Source organism: Scleropages formosus, chromosome 8 (genome assembly GCF_900964775.1).
Source record: "Scleropages formosus chromosome 8, fSclFor1.1, whole genome shotgun sequence".
Lineage (NCBI taxonomy): Eukaryota > Metazoa > Chordata > Actinopteri > Osteoglossiformes > Osteoglossidae > Scleropages > Scleropages formosus.
This window is the reverse complement of record NC_041813.1, coordinates 10,559,351-10,577,895: the sequence shown is the minus strand read 5'-3', so window position 1 is coordinate 10,577,895 and position 18,545 is coordinate 10,559,351. Positions and strand designations below refer to the sequence as shown.

Here is an 18,545-nt window from a genome sequence, read left to right as displayed (position 1 = left end):
CCATGTTTCTTTGCCCCCTGCTATTTTGTATTTCTTATTGTTCCTTTCCACGCAGTGCCCAATCCCTGTGCCACATCACTGCTCCCCACTTCCCTAAAAAGCTTTGCCAAACACAACTTCAGCCGCAGCATGCACGGCAAAATGCTGTTTATTTAGAGGTCAGTTCACAGCTTTTAAAATTCCTGCTTTAATAAAGCTTTGGAGGGACTGGCTGTGTCCCCGAGACAGCTGCTAGACTCTGCTTTGGAAAAAGTACAAGCCAGCCCATTACCCAGAGTCCCTTAAAATACAACCAGCCCTGTGTAGCCACTAATGGGATTTTCAGAGCACAGAAAAACCTTTATTGCATCCTTTGGATTTTTCCCAGCACATCTGATGCTGATTAGCTTGTGATTCCCAAAGTTTCTGCTGTGAATGAGTCTTTCTGCACTGGTAAAGCCACACATGTGATTAATAAGGCAGATCTGTGACATCCGGTCATAAGGGCCAGCTTAGCCTCCACCTCCATCCCTCAACCACAAACAGACAGACAGGTGGACTAAGATGTAGCAATGAGTGAGAAGGGAATTGAGGATTGAACTGAAAGTTTATGGATAGATTAATGACAAAGGAAATCATGTGTGTCATAAGGTTCAGCTTCATAAGAGGCAGGCAACCTTCCAGCAGAACAGCCCCAATTTCATTCAAAATCTTTAGTTTATAATGTTCTCAGCAATATAACAGAGAAGGTTACACAACTTAGACCACAGTAATAGCATTTGGGCAGAGCAAACTGGCAACTTATTTAGAATTTAATACCGATGTTCTGTGTGCACAGTGTCCATGTCGCTGAAATCAATTTTCTGTGGTGCTTCAATAATAAAGGAATGTACTTCAGAAATATATCCATGATGTCAGATCAAGATATGTTTTGCCTTTATCATAGTGAACATGCTGAATATATTTGTAGAAAGAACTAGGAGAAGGGTTGTCCTTGTGAGAGCTCCCCTGTCCCAGAGTGTGACAGAGTACATGGAGAGTTCACTGCCCTGCAGCCGCAGCCAGGATCAGAAGCTTGGGGATTAGAGAGCTGAAAGCCAGCTTAACACCTCTGACAAAGTCCAGATCATGGAGCAGCAACTTCCCAATCCCTGGCCATCCAGGCACTGTGACTTTGTCCCCTAGATGCATTTGTTGATTCAACCAGTGGCATGACACAACAAATACCATAAAAAAAGCCCTGGGGAAGCAAGATAGCTTGTAAACAGGAAGCAAATAGTAAGGCAGTAAATGGAACTGAAGCTTTTGGCCTTTCTTTATCAAGCTAGAAGAGGCACACCAATGGAAAACATTGCCTTGGTGCACACTGATCCAGCTTTCAGGAAGGGAGATTATAGCGGTGAGCAGATCCAAAACTAAGGCACAATAAATGAAGCTATCTTGAAAATTGTCCTGCTAATGAAAAGTTAATATAATTTTTTTTCCTTCTTATAAAAGTCTTATGAAGTTGAAAAAACAGTAGGAATGAGACACAGATATCATGGAATTTACCAAACCTAACCAACTGCAAGATGGGACTGAAGTTATTTAGGATAAATGAGGCTTGTTGTCATGGAGCTCACTGTTGTCCAGGTGTCTCACAATCTCTTTCTTTCTGTTCCTCCCTGCAGACGCCTAGAACAAAATGGGATTAAGTCTGTCCCTCCCGGTGCTTTCTCTCCCTACAAGAAGCTTCGTAGAATGTGAGTCAACTTGACCAGTGCTGGACTCAACATGCAATCAGAACCTCTTGTAACAAGATCTGTTTCAGATCAAAACACAGTCAATGCAGGGACCAGGAAGGCTTTGAGCACTCTAAGTGCTTTCATGCTATATCGCTTTCATACTCTCACTACACACTGGCAAATGGTGACATTTCAACAGCTCAATTCAACTCCAGATTTCAACCAACCCATTCCCAGGAGGTAAACCACAGCTTGGCTTTTGCATTGTGCTTAGTATTTTTAGCAGCTTTATAACAGCTTGCTCTCACAGTGTAGGTGTACCATGCTCTGAGAGTGGCACACTTCTCAAACTGAATTGTGGAACAGATCATTACGCTCTCTGGAAGGAAAGTGTTGAAATGAAGGTTTAGTCTCTTGTGTACAAAGGATCCAGCCAGCTGACAGTGATTCCTGTGTTGCTTCTAGGAACACCCGCAAACCACTTTGCCCATTGCTGCCACACTCAAATAGTTCCTAAGCCTGGGAAAAGAGGCAGTGGATTTGGCACTCAGGATCTTGGTTATCCCTCCTGTGCCACTGTGGTTTAGTGGCCGGGTGCACAAGTGAGCTGGACTGCTTAACCTGCAAATAAAAATAAATCGCTTGCTTCCCGCTGGTTCAGCTGTCTCTGCTTTGTCACGGCCCTGAGTGGCTCTGTCCTCCACATGCCTTTCCTGAAGTTGCTCAGAGGATCCCAATCTACAAAATCAACATTCACCCCTTTAAATTAATGCAGATTTAAATAGGTGATAGATGACCTATATACTCCATATCTTGTATATCTTATGCAAATAGATATCATGTCCTTCCCTCTGCATGTTTTTGCTCTTCATGACAGCAAGGGCTGATCATTTTCCGCTACAGTGTTGACAGCCTCTAACAGATCTATGCCTGCAGGCTAAGTCTGAAATGCAATGACATAACATGTGTTCAGTGAGATATCCACCACACACAGCCTTCTGTTTTGCATACTTGAAATAGAAAACCTCAAATTTTTGCATATAAACCACCAAGCATTTATTCAGTAGTTTCCCCAAATAAAATGCTTACCACATCTTGAGCTGGTAGTTTCTTTCCTGGTGGCTCTTGTGTAGTACATCACACTGCCCATATAACTTTCTCTTTGGGCTGTAGAAATGAGTCTGGAAAATGGAATGAATCTTGCAAACCTGGTTCACACTGATGCTGCGAAGGATTGCGCTACTGAGAGCTTTGGTTATAAATGGAGACAGGATATGCATACCAGTGGGTATCAATAATGGTGTGATTTACATGGATGCAGTCTTCCACTTCATTTATGTCAAGATTACAAGCCATCAGAAAACGCAGCTGCAGCCGGTATGCCTAGGTACAAGACATGTGTACTGTGAAAGTAAGTTCCTTCTACCATGTGAGTATTAGAGTAGCTTGGCAATTGCCGTGGGAAAGATAACTGTCGATCTGGGACTATACTCTCAAAGTATACAAAAAAAAGACCATAGTTGACTTTCTGCACAAAGAGTACCATTTCAGAATTCCTAAAGTAAAGTTTTTCTTTTCCCACAGAGACCTCAGCAATAACCAGATATCTGAGATTGCCCCAAATGCTTTTCAAGGCCTGCGTTCCCTCAACTCTCTGTGAGTGCACGTGGACTACTGGTCTTTACTGTGTGTCACTAAATATGAACAAGGGTATGAGACTGATTCCTGAGCAATGTGTTTGTGTTCATCTTTATCGTGGCTGAGGGCCTCTCTGTGCTGTTTTCTGCCAGTCGATGGGGCTACACATAATATTAATGTTAACGAGAACAATAATATTATTATTTCTTCTTGATTCTCAGTGTGCTGTATGGAAATAAGATTACCGAGCTGCCCAAAGGTGTGTTTGATGGACTGTACGCCTTGCAGCTGCTGTAAGTATACATATGATAACATGAGGAATGTTCATTAAGGAATGTAAAGAAATTTCCACAGCTAGATAGGTCGGGTTTTGTGCTTGCTGAAACAGGTAAGAGTATTAATATTGAGGAAGTCAGTTGAAAGTTCCATAAGTAAACTGTCAGCAGATATTTAATGTGCAAGTGTCAGTGTAATAGTTTCTTATGACTGTTCCCTCTTTTTCACTGTCTTCTGTTTCTGCCACTCACTTATTAGACTGTTGAATGCTAACAAGATCCACTGTATCCGTGCCAATGCCTTCCAAGACCTGCAGAACCTCTCTCTGCTCTCTCTATATGACAACAAGATCCAGAGCTTGTCTAAGGGGACCTTCTCTGCTCTGCGTGCCATCCAGACCTTGTAAGTATGTTGCACTCCTAAGCATCCTACACACACACATATATACTGACAAATATGCACAAATACAGTATCTACTCACAGGCAAATACTCACTCATATGCTGTTTTACAGTGCTTTCATAAAGTAGTCAGTACTTTTTTCTCCTTTTGATCTTGCAGCAGGCAATTTCTTTGGTCTCATGGCTAGGCTTTTGCTCTGTTACATACCATCAGCTATGGGACTTTTCATAGAGAGGTTTGTGCCTTTAGATAATAAAGTTTGGTAAACTTTAAGAGGGTAAAACTTTAGAAAAGATGTCCAATCAAATTAATTTACCAGAGGTGGACATCAAACAAGGTGTAGAAACAGCTCAAAGATGATCAATAGAAGTTGGATGCACCTGGGCTTAATTTCAAGTCTCACACCAAAGGATCTTAATACTTATGTCAATGTGATATAGCAGTTTTTTTTTTAATAAATTATCAAAAAATTTTAAAAATCCCTTTTTTGCTTTAACATTATGGGGTACTGAATATATATTGATAAAGAGAAAAAAGAATTTAAATGATTTTAGAATAAGGCTGCAAAAGTGAAGGAGTCTGAATACTTTCTGAAAGCACTGTATATCTCTATATTTCATGTTTTCTAATAACAAAGGGCTGAACACCTAGACATTTTTGGGGGCTAGTCTTTTAAGTTGCATACAAATGTACATAAATAAATACATATACATTTAACCAAGTACTTTCATGACCTTCTAAAGCTGAATTCCAATTGCAACAGCATGCAAAAAGATTTCCAGTCATGCATATATTCAGTATGAGTGTAGCTTCTGATTCTACAGTATTCCTGACAGTGTTATTGCAATTCAAGGAAATGGAACTACTGTATTGCTTTTTTATGCAATACAGGGATGTAACAGCATCATACTTGCCAGAACACCTTACAAGGATTCTGTCTTGCTCATGGTCTGCATCTAAATTTTTTCAGTACCCACCCTGGTTATCAAAGGAAAACCCTTGATACCTGAAAACAAAAGAAAATCATATAATAAATATTACAAATGAAAATTTAAGGAGTTTCCACCCCCTTTCCTCAGTTGTAAATCCATCTTACTCTACTTACATTATGGTCAAAAAGTCCTCCAGTGAGAATTGTTGTTGCATGGAATATCCATCTCTCGTGGTTTGGTGCAATTAGAATGACCAGTTAAATATGTTTAAAATTTGTGTTTGTAGTTTTCAAAAAAAGCAGCAGTATGTACACTATAGAGATTGGATATTAAAAAAAAAATAAAAATTTGATCTTACCCATTTGCCTTGGTAGTCATATATTTACATTTATTCACTTAGCAGACACTTTTCTCCAAAGCGACTTCCAATGAACTCTACGTAGTGTAATCAGCCCACACACTTTATTCATCAAGATGACTTACACTGCTAGATACACTACTTACAATGGGTCACTCATCCATACATCAGTGAAACACACTCTCTCTGTGTCACTCACACTATGGGGAAGCCTGAACAGCATGTCTTTGGACTGTGGGAGGAAACCAGAGCACCTGGAGGAAACCCATGCAGACACGGGGAGAACATGCAAACTCCATACAGACTGAACAGGGATCGAACTCACATTCTCTCGCACCACTCAGGCGTTATGAGACAGCAGTGCTATTCGCTGTGCCGCCCCCATATGCCTTGTATGCCCCCGTATATTATATGCAACAATTAATGTAAAAAGGTAAATTCCATATATCAGAACTAAGCGTACACACGCATAGTTATAGTCTTAAGTTACTCAAACATACTAACCTGAAAAACAAAATGATAAAATCAAAAAACCACAATTTATAACATTAGATGTGCAAAAAAATGAAGTACAATTTATTGAAGGCTTACAACTAAATAACCTCCATCAATAACTGCTTGCCCCAAGTGGGGTTGCAAGCTGGAGCCTTGCCTGGCAACACAGGGCATAAGCCTAAGGGGGGATGGGACACACCCTGGACAGGACACCAGTCTGCCACAAGGCACCCCAAGCAGGACTCGAACCGCAGACCCACAACACCCTGGGCACTGGATGCTTTTTAGCTTTGGTTATAATACACAGGTTAAATCAACATACAGGAGCAATCTGTATGTTCTCTAGCAGTGCTTAGTTTTTAACAGATTTAAACGTGTGTGCTTTTTCTCATACATTTTGTGAGACAGATGTCATTTAAGCACTGATGGAACATAGACTAATCTAATGTAGTCTAAAATAACTCTTTTACTAATTTGTAAACCAAATTGTGTAGGTTTCAAGTCAATCTCACTTCATTTTTGTATAATCATTAGGTTCTGGCTGGTAAAACTTCACTTTAAATCTGTTCATCTGAAGTCTCACGCTAATCCGTTCTGACCCCCTCCCTCCAGGCACTTGGCCCAGAACCCCTTCGTCTGTGACTGTAACCTGAAGTGGCTGGCAGATTACCTGCGCTCAAACCCCATCGAGACAAGTGGTGCACGCTGCACAAGCCCCCGGCGCCTTGCCAACAAGCGTATTGGCCAGATCAAGAGCAAAAAGTTCCGCTGCTCCAGTGGGTACCAGGATAGGCATTAACATTACCTTTCAGCTTCTCTGTCTGCTCAGCCAAAAGTTCATGTCTCCTTGACAGGACCATATATACCAGACAACAGCTGTTGTTGTTGTTCTTCTTATTATTATTATTATTATTATTATTATGAAGTCATCTAGCTGACACCTTTGTCCAAAGCAACTTACATTGTTATCTTAGTATACTAAGCTGTCAAGCTCCCAGTATTTTCTCATTTATTCCCCTGAATAACTTTAACAAGTAAGTAACTGTCTTGACCCAGGGCACTACACCAGGAGACAGAATTTCAATCCAGCAGCTTCCAAGTGCAAGACGTTCAAACACTAGACTATATGCTTCCCACCAGTCTTAGTCTCACCGTTGCATGTGATACCTCCATGTCCTAGAGAAATCATTTTTATGGTTTACGGTGAACATCTACTACAGAAAACGTCTCATCTTTCAAACCTATCCACATGCTTTCCTTAAGTTATCAATTGAATTAACTCTAGATTAAACACTAGTCTACCAGCTCAGTTTGCTTTGGCAAACAACTGATTCAGTGCATTTACTTTTTCCTTCCTGAATTCTTTGCTCCCTTTTTCAGTTTTTATTAGTACATTAACACATTGTGTCTGGTTTCACACATAAACCACTTAAAGCTGAGATCACTACCAGTGGCCAAGGACTGAGTTTCATGGCCAAAGATTTCTGGCCAGTAATATTCACTCTGTACAGTGAAACAGCAACATGGTGCTTAATTAGTTTGTGTTTTTATTTACCATTGGTTTTTTATGAGTGCTGCTACTGAGCTAGTTCTCCCTGATTCTGCTCTATTAAGTGCACATGGAGACTCTGGCAAGCATGGATGAAGCCAGTGTATGTCGGCTCTTTCACCCACATATCTCTCAACATGAGAATGTCAGTTGTACTGTCCCCACATGGGCAGTCTCAAGTGTCCCTCTTTCAGCTCTCACATTTTGGTAACCACGTGGCTGAGCTGACATTATGCCAATGCCAGAATCACCCTAGTCTTATTTTGTCATGTGTGCTTTCCTGTGGGTGCACACCATTGTTACTGTGGTGACTAACAATTTTTTCTTGTGTTCCCATGACAGGCAAAGAGCAGTATTTCATACCAGGTAAAAACCCTGTGTCTGTTCATGCTTTGCTTTCTCCCCTTCTGCACTCTCTCCTTGCTCTTGTTTGGCATCTCATTTCCTCTCTCATCTAACTTGTATTTTCCCAGCAGCATTATTTCACTGTAGTTGGTGAGTTGTGCAATGGTTGGTTCTTTTAAAAGGTTATAATATCACCTGTGTTGTATTTTAATTCACAATTGTAGATAATGCATTTACTCAGAAACCACAGACATATTTTCCAGTACTATATGCAAAAAAAAAAAACTAATAATTATTTCTCTGACTCTTTTAAGTAGAGTAACTTCAACTCAGAAGTGGCAGTCAATATTAACAACCGTTAAATTTGAAAGTAAATTTAACTGTTTAAAAAAATACACCTCTTGAACACTTCTGTGAACATTCCATCCTTTTCAATTATACACACACACACACACATTTTCAGAACCACACATCCCATACGGGGTCATGGGGGAACCGGAGCCTACCCGGTAACACAGGGCGTAAGGCCAGAGGGGCAGGGGACACACCCAGGACGGGACGCCAGTCCGTCGCAAGGCACCCCAAGCGGGACTCGAACCCCAGACCCACCGGAGAGCAGGACTGCGGTCCAACCCACTGTGCCACCGCACCCCCTCCTTTTCAATTATAGAAAAACTATAATAAAGTTTACCACGTACTAAAAATCATGTTTCAGATTTCACATATTTGGCATTACACAGCAAAAGGAGAACATGTCTCTGAAGATATCGTTTCTCATGGTGGGCTTCAAACAGTACCCTCTTCAGTATCAAAATATGCGGAGAGTAAAAAATTTTAATTTATTAGTCTTATGAAGTTATGATCAAATTATAACAAGAATAAAATAGTTTTTAAAATCTTTTGTACTTTTAAAATAAAGTATTTTTGAAAATATTTTGATCAGATTAATCATGGCTGTTTTTTTTAAAAATTAACTCTTTACAATGGATGCTTCAACCTCTAAAATAGTGCTGAAGTACAACACCTCAGAACAATTTCTAATGGAAGTAATGCATATAAAATTATTAAATTAGTTGTTCCTAAAGTTAAATAATCTTTCTTTTTCTATTTATACAGCTAAATACTTTAATAATTAATTCTCTTGCTCAATGACCAAAAGCAGTTCCATTACCACCTACAGTAGAAAGTAAATCTGTGACTTTGTGGTCTGTGCTTCAGATCCTAAAACACTGAACCACTGCCACCCATTGCTGCTTTATGATCTTCAATGAACCAAAAAATGAGTGGATTCTCTGAAGGTATCCTCATGGATATCATCTAAAAGTGTAATATTATATGATGTTAAACCAAGTAGTTGCATTCATATATTCTGGAAAGTAGAAGCCTGACAATTTTCTGTAGTGATATTTAAGCCTAAACATTATGTGCATGAGTTACATTACAGCTTGCAACAAGGCCCACTCTGCTGAAGTGACTCAGAGAAGATATTGCAATATCAATTATTTAGTATCTTATATAACAGCTTTTAAGCGATTTGGCACATAATGTCTATTCTTAGGCAACAGTGAGAAACACAGTCTGTATTTCCAGCTCTCTCTGCTGCTGAAGGACAAGTTTTCCAAACCCGTCTTTTGTCTAAACACGTAAAAACTAACTTGTGGAGCAATTGCACTGTTTTACTCGAATCTGAAAACCTGGCATCATATTGATTTGTTCTGCTACAGTCAGTCTTACTGTTGGTTATCATCCTTTGAAAACAAAATCTCTAGTCAAATTTGGGATTTCATGTCACTCCGTGTGAATTGTTTATACACATCACACTTGTGACTCAGGTAGACCCTCATGCTGAACATGCTGAACTGTGGACTGACAACTGATCTGTAGTGTTGCCTGGGAACTCTCCTGTAATTCAGAAATCTACCTGTCATCTTGTACAACACTAGGCAATACTTCACAACTGGCTTAACAAATAAATAGTGATAGAATGTACTAGAAAGTAGCAGTATGACTTTACTGACTTCTCTGCGACTGAGTTTACCTGAGCAAGTTCTGCAGGTTCATGTTTTGTGGTCATTTGTTTGTATCTGACTGAATCTGATCTGTTACCTGGACCCTACAGGCACAGAAGATGCTCGTCTCAATACTGACTGCAGCAGTGAACCCGTTTGCCCCCCCAAATGTCGCTGTGAGTCCAATGTGGTAGACTGCTCTAGCCTCCGGCTCACTAAGATACCTGAACACATCCCTGCGTCCACTGCTGAGCTGTAAGTTCAACCACTTAATTGGGTCAATTATCCCAACAGTCTCTCACTCCATCTTATACTGATTGATAAATTGTGCTCTGTCTCCAGCATTCTACTGTAGTCTTGAGACATTATTTTCTAATCCATCTTTTTTTTTTTTAAAAAAAGGCATTCTGAATAACCTACTTGATTCAAGGTACACTACCTCAAAAACATTGCAGTTAATAAATTTGAGTTTTTACATGACACTGATGTGTTTAGCCTCCCTTGAGCATTATTCTAATACACAGCAGAAATGCTAACTCAGGTGATAACAGGTACTTCTATGAAATGAGCAGTTTGGATTATAGTCTCCCTGCAATCTTTAGTCCCTTCAAAACAGACCTGATAAATGTATGACGCTGTATTTCCATTCAAAGGCGCCTCAACAACAATGAGATCACAACTCTGGAGGCCACTGGTGTCTTCAAGACCTTGACCCAGCTCAAGAAAATGTAAACATTCTCCTGGAGGATTGTTTCTATCCAATTGTGATACTTCAGCCATGATTTACATTTGCTGTCTGTAACTGTCCTTCATTCCTCCTATAGAAACCTCAGCAACAACAAAATTTCTGAGGTTGAGGATGGGGCATTTGAGGGGGCCTCCTCTGTAACTGAGCTGCATCTGACAGCCAACCAGTTGGACTCTGTTCGCAGTAGCATGTTCCGTGGATTGTCTGGGCTGCGCATGCTGTGAGTATGGTGTTTGATGACACATTGTGAAGGTCATATGAGGATAGCCATTGAATTTAATGTTTCAAAATGTGCTCTGTAACATTTGAGGACATGCTGTGAAAGTGATGTGAGGACAAGCATTGCTGAGTGAACCCACAAGCACCATTGCCAGGGAGATCTCCTGAAATGCAGAATTGTACATTGCATCACCGTTTCCCTCTGTCACAGAATGCTCCGAAACAACCGCATCAGCTGCATTCACAACAACAGCTTCACAGGACTGTACAATGTTCGCTTGCTGTCCCTCTATGACAACCAACTGACCACCATTGCACCTGGAGCCTTTGATACTTTGCAGACCCTCTCCACTCTGTAAGGTTTTTCTTACTCTTACCTTCATATAAAGACATCAATCATAGTCACATTGGCCCTGCTCAATCAACCCTTGTCTGCTTCTCAGGAACCTGTTAGCCAATTCTTTCATCTGTGACTGTCGACTGGCTTGGCTGGGTGATTGGCTTCGCAGCCGCAAGATTGTGACAGGAAACCCCCGGTGCCAGCGACCTGCCTTCCTGAAGGAGATCCCACTGCAGGATGTGGCAGTGCCAGACTTCCGCTGTGAGGAGGGTAAGAACCACAGCATTCAAAGGCAGCACTGTGGATATGGTTCTTTCTTAACTGTGTTGTTGTGTCAGGAAAAGGGCCTCATTTGCAGCAGTGCTGATGTTAGGCCAACATTTTTTAACCATCCCAGGCCTTAATTCTTCTTGGAGAGTTAACTGGTCATTTGCAAACCTTCTGTTGTGAGCAATAAAAAAATGAGATAATGAGGAGCAGAATGTTTCCAGTTGTATGCAAATGCTATATCAGCTGACATGATCTAAGGTGTGCGCTTTATTTGTATGTTTTACAGAAATTTTACCATCACTGGGAATCACACACACACACACACACACACACACACACACACACACATTTTCAGAACGGCTTGTCCCATATGGGGTCACGGAGCCTACCCGGTAACACAGGGCGTAAGGCCGGAGGGGGAGGGGACACACCCAGGATGGGACGCCAGTCTGTTACAAGGCACCCCAAGCGGGACTCAAACCCCAGACCCACTGGAGAGCAGGACTGTGGTCCAACCCACTGCGCCACCACACCTCACTGGGAATCATAAATATGCAAATGATGTGTCATACTGCAATGTCAACTGGCACTCCTCTGTTTCATCTTTACAGGCTTTCCTTGAATGAATACTCATATTGTGAGAATTTGGATTTTTGAGCAAATGTAATTTGTACTCTAAAATTCACATAATAAGCAACATATTCATGCTCAGTTTCAATTAAAAATGTAAGCCTTGGTGAGTTGTCTTGTTACGATGTGTCATCACAAGCATATCTCAGAAATCTTGTGACGTTTTATCATGTGGTAACTCCATCACTAGGCTAAGGAAAATCTTTGCCAATTGATCACTGTATAGGAAAGCCTTACCTATTTATTTAAAACTCAGACTAAAAGTTATAGAATGTGCATGAAATATTGCAAATGACTTTGTCCAATTTGATTTACAATTCATTTTGATGCAAATTAAGAATTTAATATTTATTTTATAGAAAAAAAGAAAAACAGATTGTCAATGCGCTTTACCGTAAAGAGGTAACATGAATGGGTAATGGGCCTAAAGCAAAGACATTTACAGTACTGACTCGCTCAGTGACTCAATCACTGGGTAACCATTTGTCCAAGTCAGGGTTGCAGAGGATCAGAGTCTATCGCATATACACAGGGTGCTAGGAGTGTTAGAGTTCACCCTGAATAGGATACCAGTCCATCACAAGGCAATCTGTCTCTCTCATACACAAACATATACACTATACAAGCAGTTTGCAGTTACTAATTCAAGTGAAACACATTTTTTAACTGTGGGTTTAAACCGGAGCACCACACAAAAACAGATAAAAGATGCAAACTTCACATGGACTGAGCCAGGAGCTGTGAGGTGCCAGTACTACCTGCTGTGCCACTGTGTCAGCCAAGAGGAACAAGTTAAAAGTGAAAATAATATATGATAAATAATGAGTGGAAACAGGGATAGAAAAAGGGAGAATGGAAAATCTACTGCATATAAGCAATTTTCAATATGCAAACCTTAAGTCTGAATTTAAAGATATCCAGAGTTGTTCTGATATTCTGGACATGGGTTTAAATAAGATTTCCTAAACTTTTAACAGATAAGGCAGTAATATTCTATGTTTGGGGAAAAAAAGAGGCTTTCTGGATCGGGGGCTTGCTGTGGTGGAAGGACTTGCGTGATCTAGGGATCTCCAGAGCCATAATGTTAGGAGTAGTATGTTCTTGGTAGAGTCTCACATGGTGACCAGGTGTGGAGTGAAGATCCAGACTAACACAATCCGAAAAACCCCTATGGTAAACGTAAACAAGTCAACGTTTACCCTGCCCGGAATACGGTCACTGGGACCTACCCCTGGAGGCAGGCCTGAGGGTAGTGTTCCTAGATGAGTGCCTAGTGGGCTGGCAGCCCACGTAGACCAGCTGAGCTCAGCCTGAAAAGGCAATGTAGGGGGGGGCCAGGCCATTTGGGGCCACCACCTGCAAGGTCTAGGTTGGGGTTCGGGTGCAATACATTTCACAGGCAGCATGGCATCAAGGACCCTTGCAGCAGAAACTTGTTCTTGGCACGTGGCATGTAACCTCACTGGGAGGAAAGGAGCCGAAACTGGTGCGGGAAGTTGAGAGATACCAACTAGATATCATTGGGCTTACCCCCGCTCACAGTGTTGGCTCTGGAAACAAACTCCTTGATAGGGGGTGGTCTCTCTCCTTCTCAGAAGTTACACACGGTGAGAGGCACCGGGCAAGTGTGAGTATACTCACAAGCCCCCGACTGGCTGCTGTACAGTTGGAGTTTGTCCTGGTGGACAAGAGGTCGCCTCAGTGTGACTTGAGGTCGCAGAGAGGAAAACTGACTGTTGTGTGGGCTTATGCACCAAACAGCAGTTCAGAGTATTTGACCTTCTTACAGAGAGTGGGTGGGGTTCTGGACAGGGCCCCACCTACAGACTCCATAGTCCTGCTGGGGGACTTCAGGTCACACAAAGAGACTGCAGGTAAAAAGGAAGAACCATGAGCTGAGGACTCCAACAATCGATGCTATTGATGAATGTCTACATTTGGCCCTGATTCATGGCAGAACCCCATAAACAAATTAATCATAATGCCCTAAGCGCAATCACAGGTAGACACACTGGAAGGGAAAGCTGAAGATCCTGCAGTTACCAGACACTGTGCCTAGGTCTGAAGCCTGAAGGTGACAAGGAGAGCACGAGCAGACCGTGTGTATGCTGTAGTGTGCACTGTACCGTACCTCCCCTCTCAGCGTTAATGGCAGACTCAACCGAATCCACACACACCTCCATGAGGAACCCCTCCGACATCCTACACACGACAGCACAGAAAAGTCACCTGACAGCTGTTCACTTTCCAGAGCAAATCAAATGTATGCCTACACTCACGACGTACATCATGGCAGTGTACTAAGGACAAATACGCAAAACAACACGTATCATACGTCGTATGCGCAGGACATGTGGACAACATATACAGACACGCTGAGGACGAACTGCACGAACAGCCGCTACGTAAGACTCACTGACTAAAGTTACAGCAACCGCAGATGATGACAAAACAGATCGTCTGCGGCGAAAGATAGTTACTGTACTGCTCCACTATTCATGCGAAAAAGCACTAAAAAGCACTTTATAAATCTTAGCATTTCGTGTTACCTGCCAACTTTATGTTATTTATTTATTTCACAAAACTTGCAGGTTGTCAACCTTTCACCTCTTAAACGTTTCTTCATCGCCTCAGCCAATCGGAACGTCAGTCCGCGGCCTCTGACGTCACTCGAAAGCAACTTCCGGTCACAGTTGGCAGGAACGAACATAGATATAGATAGATAGGCCCAACCTACTGATAACGACTGCGCCGTAACGGCGTTGTCCTCCGCCATATTTGAAAAATTGTTCACGCTTGTAAGCAAAAGCAAAAGCCTGGATGTAAACGAAGTCTGGTTACACTCAGTCGCTCTTCTCAAATGTTCTGTCTTGTCAATTCTCAACCGATTTCCGTGAAATACTGCTTTTTTTAAAGCTAAATATATTTTCTATCAGTTCATCAAACCGGACATGTATATGAATTCGATAAAAACCTAAACGATGCCAGGAAGTTAGTACCTAGCTCAGCTATAGGTGGCTGTCAGTACTGAAATAAAAATGTTGGAATGCTGAGTTGTCTGTGTCCCTTTGAACATGATAAAGTTTAAGCTATTTTAAGTTATATTGCATTAACTGATGTGCTTGAGTCTGTTTAAAGATTCCATATGGCATATGGTGCCATATCCACAGTAACCAACCTGGTTTCCCATATCAAGAGCTTCCTAAGCATAATTAAGAGAGTAATCATCCCACATTCATAGTGTGTTAATATACAACAGAGATTTTTCTAGCCTTTGGACTTTTATACACACACACATTGTCTGAAACCCTTTGTCTCAAATGGGGTCACGGCAAACCAAAACCTAATACAGGACACAGGACTGGAGGGGACACACCCAGGATGGGACACCAGTCCATCACAAGGCACCCCAAACAGGACTAGAACCCCAGACCCACTGGAGACAAGGAGTCAGTGAAACCCACTGCACCACCACAGCCCCCTGGACTTTTATAATTTACACAAAATACTATAATCTCAGCATTCTGTTATTATAGCCATATACTGTATAGGCTACTAGATGGTACCTCGCCACCAAAGAGACTTAAAAGTTTCCTGCTCAGCTATACAAATTTGTCAATTTGTCATGTAATTTTTGGTTGAAAACTTTTGAATTTAATTGAACTGAGTATAGGATATTTCCATGCTTATAAAGAAATGGGCAACATCTAGTATAAAAATGTATACTTTATTATGATACTAGTGATATTGGTTATTAGTGAAGTGTCTATTGATGAAGAATAAGCAACACAATTCTGTGGTGAAATCTGTGAAACTTGTTGAGAATTTAAAAACAAACTATAGAGCCTACAGTTACATTATAGAAACATCTTAACTTTTCGGGAATTTATACAGATGAGCAGTTATTATGGGCAAAACAGATTTCAAAAGTTGTTGCTTTTAAAAATAATTAAAAAAAAAAAAAAAAACTTTGCCAAGAATAACTTCATTACACAATGGGGGTGTGGTGGTGCAGCACGTTTGGTTAGAGCCTGCTCTCTGGTGGGTCTGTGGTTCAAGCCCTACTTGGGGTGCCTTGCAATGAACTGGTATCCTGTCCAGGGTGTATCCTCTCCCACTTCAGCCTTGCACCCTGTGTTACTGGGTTAGGCCCAAGTTGCTGTGACCCAGCTAGAAAAAAGTAGACAGTGTGTATACACTTCAGTAAACATTACTCAAAGTAAATTCAGGGTGCATTTCTCCTTTGGCAGGGTAACCTGAGCCAGTCTGCACAAAAAAACATTCCAGTAACAATTTTGATCATATAAACACTCTATTAGAAATTTGACCTTTCCTGGATTGGGGCCTTGGTGTGGCGGAAGGGCTTGCGTGATCTAGGGATCTCCAGAGCTATGTTGTCAGGAGCAGTATGCTCCTGGTAGGGTCTCCCAAGGCAAACAGGTCTGGAGTGAAGATCCAGACTAACATGATCCAAAAACCTCCATGGAAAAAGTAAACAGGAGAATGTTTACCTTGCCCAGAATAGGGTCACCTGGAGCCGGGCCTGGGGGTAGTGTTCCTAGGCGAGCCCCTGGTGGCCGGGCTGCCCAAGTAACCCGGCCGGGTTCAGTCCGAAAAGGCAACATGGGGGGGGCATGTGGGCCCACCACCCACAAGGTCCAACATGGCGGTTGGATGCGACGTATACCAGGCGGCAGGAGCGGACAGGGTGGCACGTGGTGTCGTGGCCCCTCGAGACAGAAACTGGCTCTTGGCATGTGGAATGTAACTGTCACTGGGGGGGAGGAGCCAAAACTGGTGCGGGAGGTTGAGAGATACCAACTAGATATAGTTGGGCTCACCTCCACTCACAGTGTTGACTCTGGAACCAAACTCCTCGATAGGAGGTGGTCTCTCTCCTGCTTAGGACTTGCACAGGGTGAGAGGTGCCAGGCGGGTGTGGGGATACTCAGAAGCCCCCGGCTGGCTGCCACACAGTTGGAGTTTATCCGGTGGATGACAGGGTCACCTCAATGCGAATTCATAGTCCTTCTGAGGGACTTCAATGCTCACGTTGGCAATGACTGGGAAATCTAAGGTGGGGTGACTGGGAAGAACGGCTTGCCCGATCTAAACCCAAATGAAGAAATGTTATTGGATTTCTGTGCTAGCCATGGTTTGTCCATAACAAACACCATGTTTGGACACCAGGATGCTCATAAGTGTACTTGGTACCACAGCTCTTTGGGCCAAAGGTCGATGATTGACTTTGTAGTTGTTTCATCCACTTGAGGCCACATGTTCTGGACACTTGGGTGAAGCGAGGTGCTGAGCTGTCAACCGATCACCATTTGGTGTAGAGCTGGATCAGATGGAGGGCAAAACTGGCAGACAGACCCCGTAGACCCAAGCATATAGTGAGGGTGTGCTGAGAACGACTGTCAGAGGACCCTGTCTGGAATAATTTTAACTCCCACCTCCGTGGGGACTTCTCGAATGTCCCGGAGAAGGTAGAGAACATCAGAATCAGAATCAGGATTAGAACGAGCTTTATTGCCAGGTATGTTCGCACATACAAGGAATTTGTCTTGGTGACAGGAACTTCCACAGCACAGACAGAATGACAGTGACAAGACAGATGATAAGATAGAGTATGTGAATAAGGGATGAAAAATATATAAAAATATACAGTACCCAATATTATATACAAAAATAGTCACTAGTTACAAATGCAAGGGAGTGTGAGTAAGAGATATGATGTGATAAAAAGTTATAAATATAAATATAAATAGCATTATGTATTGCACTGGTTTACTCTCTTGGGGGGGATTTAGCTGTTCATGAGGTAGATGGCCTGAGGAAAGAAACTTTTCTTATGCCTGGCTGTCCTGGTACTCAGTGCTCTGTAGCGCCGGCCAGATGGCAAGGGTTCGAAGAGGAAGTGGCCTGGATGTGAGGGGTCTAGAATGATTTTGCTCGCCCTTTTACTGACTCTGGACGAGTGCAGTTCTTGGAGAGCTAGGGGGGATGTGCCGATGATTCTTCCAGCAGTCCGAACTATCTGCTGTAGCCTTCTGATGTCTGACTTCGTAGCTGAGCCGAACCAGACAGTTATAGAGGTGCAGAGGACAGACTCAATGACTGCGGAGTAGAATTGCATCAGTAGCTCCTGTGGCAGGTTGAACTTCCTCAGCTGGCAAAGGAAGTACAACCTCTGCTGGGCCTTCTTCACAATGGAGTCTATGTGGGGCTCCCACTTCAGGTCCTGTGAGATGGTGGTGCCCAGGAACCTGAATGACTCCACTGTTGCCACAGTGCTGTTCATAATGGTGAGTGGGGATAATGCTGAGGTGTTTCTCCTAAAGTCCACAATTATCTCTACTGTTTTGAGCGTGTTCGGCTCCAGGTTGTTATGACTGCACCAGACAGTCAGCTCTTGGACCTCCTGTCTATAAGCAGACTCGTCACCATCCCGGGTGAGGCCAATAAGTGTGGTGTCGTCTGCAAACTTCAGGAGTTTGACAGAGGGGTCTTTAGCGGTGCAGTCGTTGGTGTACAGGGAGAAGAGCAGTGGGGAGAGCACACATCCCTGGGGGCACCAGTACTGATTGTGCGAGTATTGGATGAGAATTTTCCCAGCCTCACTATCTGCT

At 42.4% G+C, this 18,545-nt stretch overlaps 1 protein-coding gene across 1 annotated transcript in view; it reads left to right on the top strand.

Annotated features, from left to right (window-relative positions):
• The window catches only part of slit1a (slit homolog 1a (Drosophila)), a 121,232-nt gene that overhangs the window by 73,992 nt on the left and 28,695 nt on the right, over positions 1 to 18,545 (top strand). The window contains exons 10-20 of the mRNA XM_018766017.2: positions 1,650 to 1,721; positions 3,288 to 3,359; positions 3,563 to 3,634; positions 3,876 to 4,019; positions 6,416 to 6,579; positions 7,695 to 7,718; positions 9,817 to 9,961; positions 10,360 to 10,434; positions 10,531 to 10,674; positions 10,885 to 11,028; positions 11,117 to 11,283. Of these exons, the coding sequence (XP_018621533.1) occupies positions 1,650 to 1,721; positions 3,288 to 3,359; positions 3,563 to 3,634; positions 3,876 to 4,019; positions 6,416 to 6,579; positions 7,695 to 7,718; positions 9,817 to 9,961; positions 10,360 to 10,434; positions 10,531 to 10,674; positions 10,885 to 11,028; positions 11,117 to 11,283 (1,223 nt within the window). The remainder of the gene's footprint in view (positions 1 to 1,649; positions 1,722 to 3,287; positions 3,360 to 3,562; positions 3,635 to 3,875; positions 4,020 to 6,415; positions 6,580 to 7,694; positions 7,719 to 9,816; positions 9,962 to 10,359; positions 10,435 to 10,530; positions 10,675 to 10,884; positions 11,029 to 11,116; positions 11,284 to 18,545) is intronic.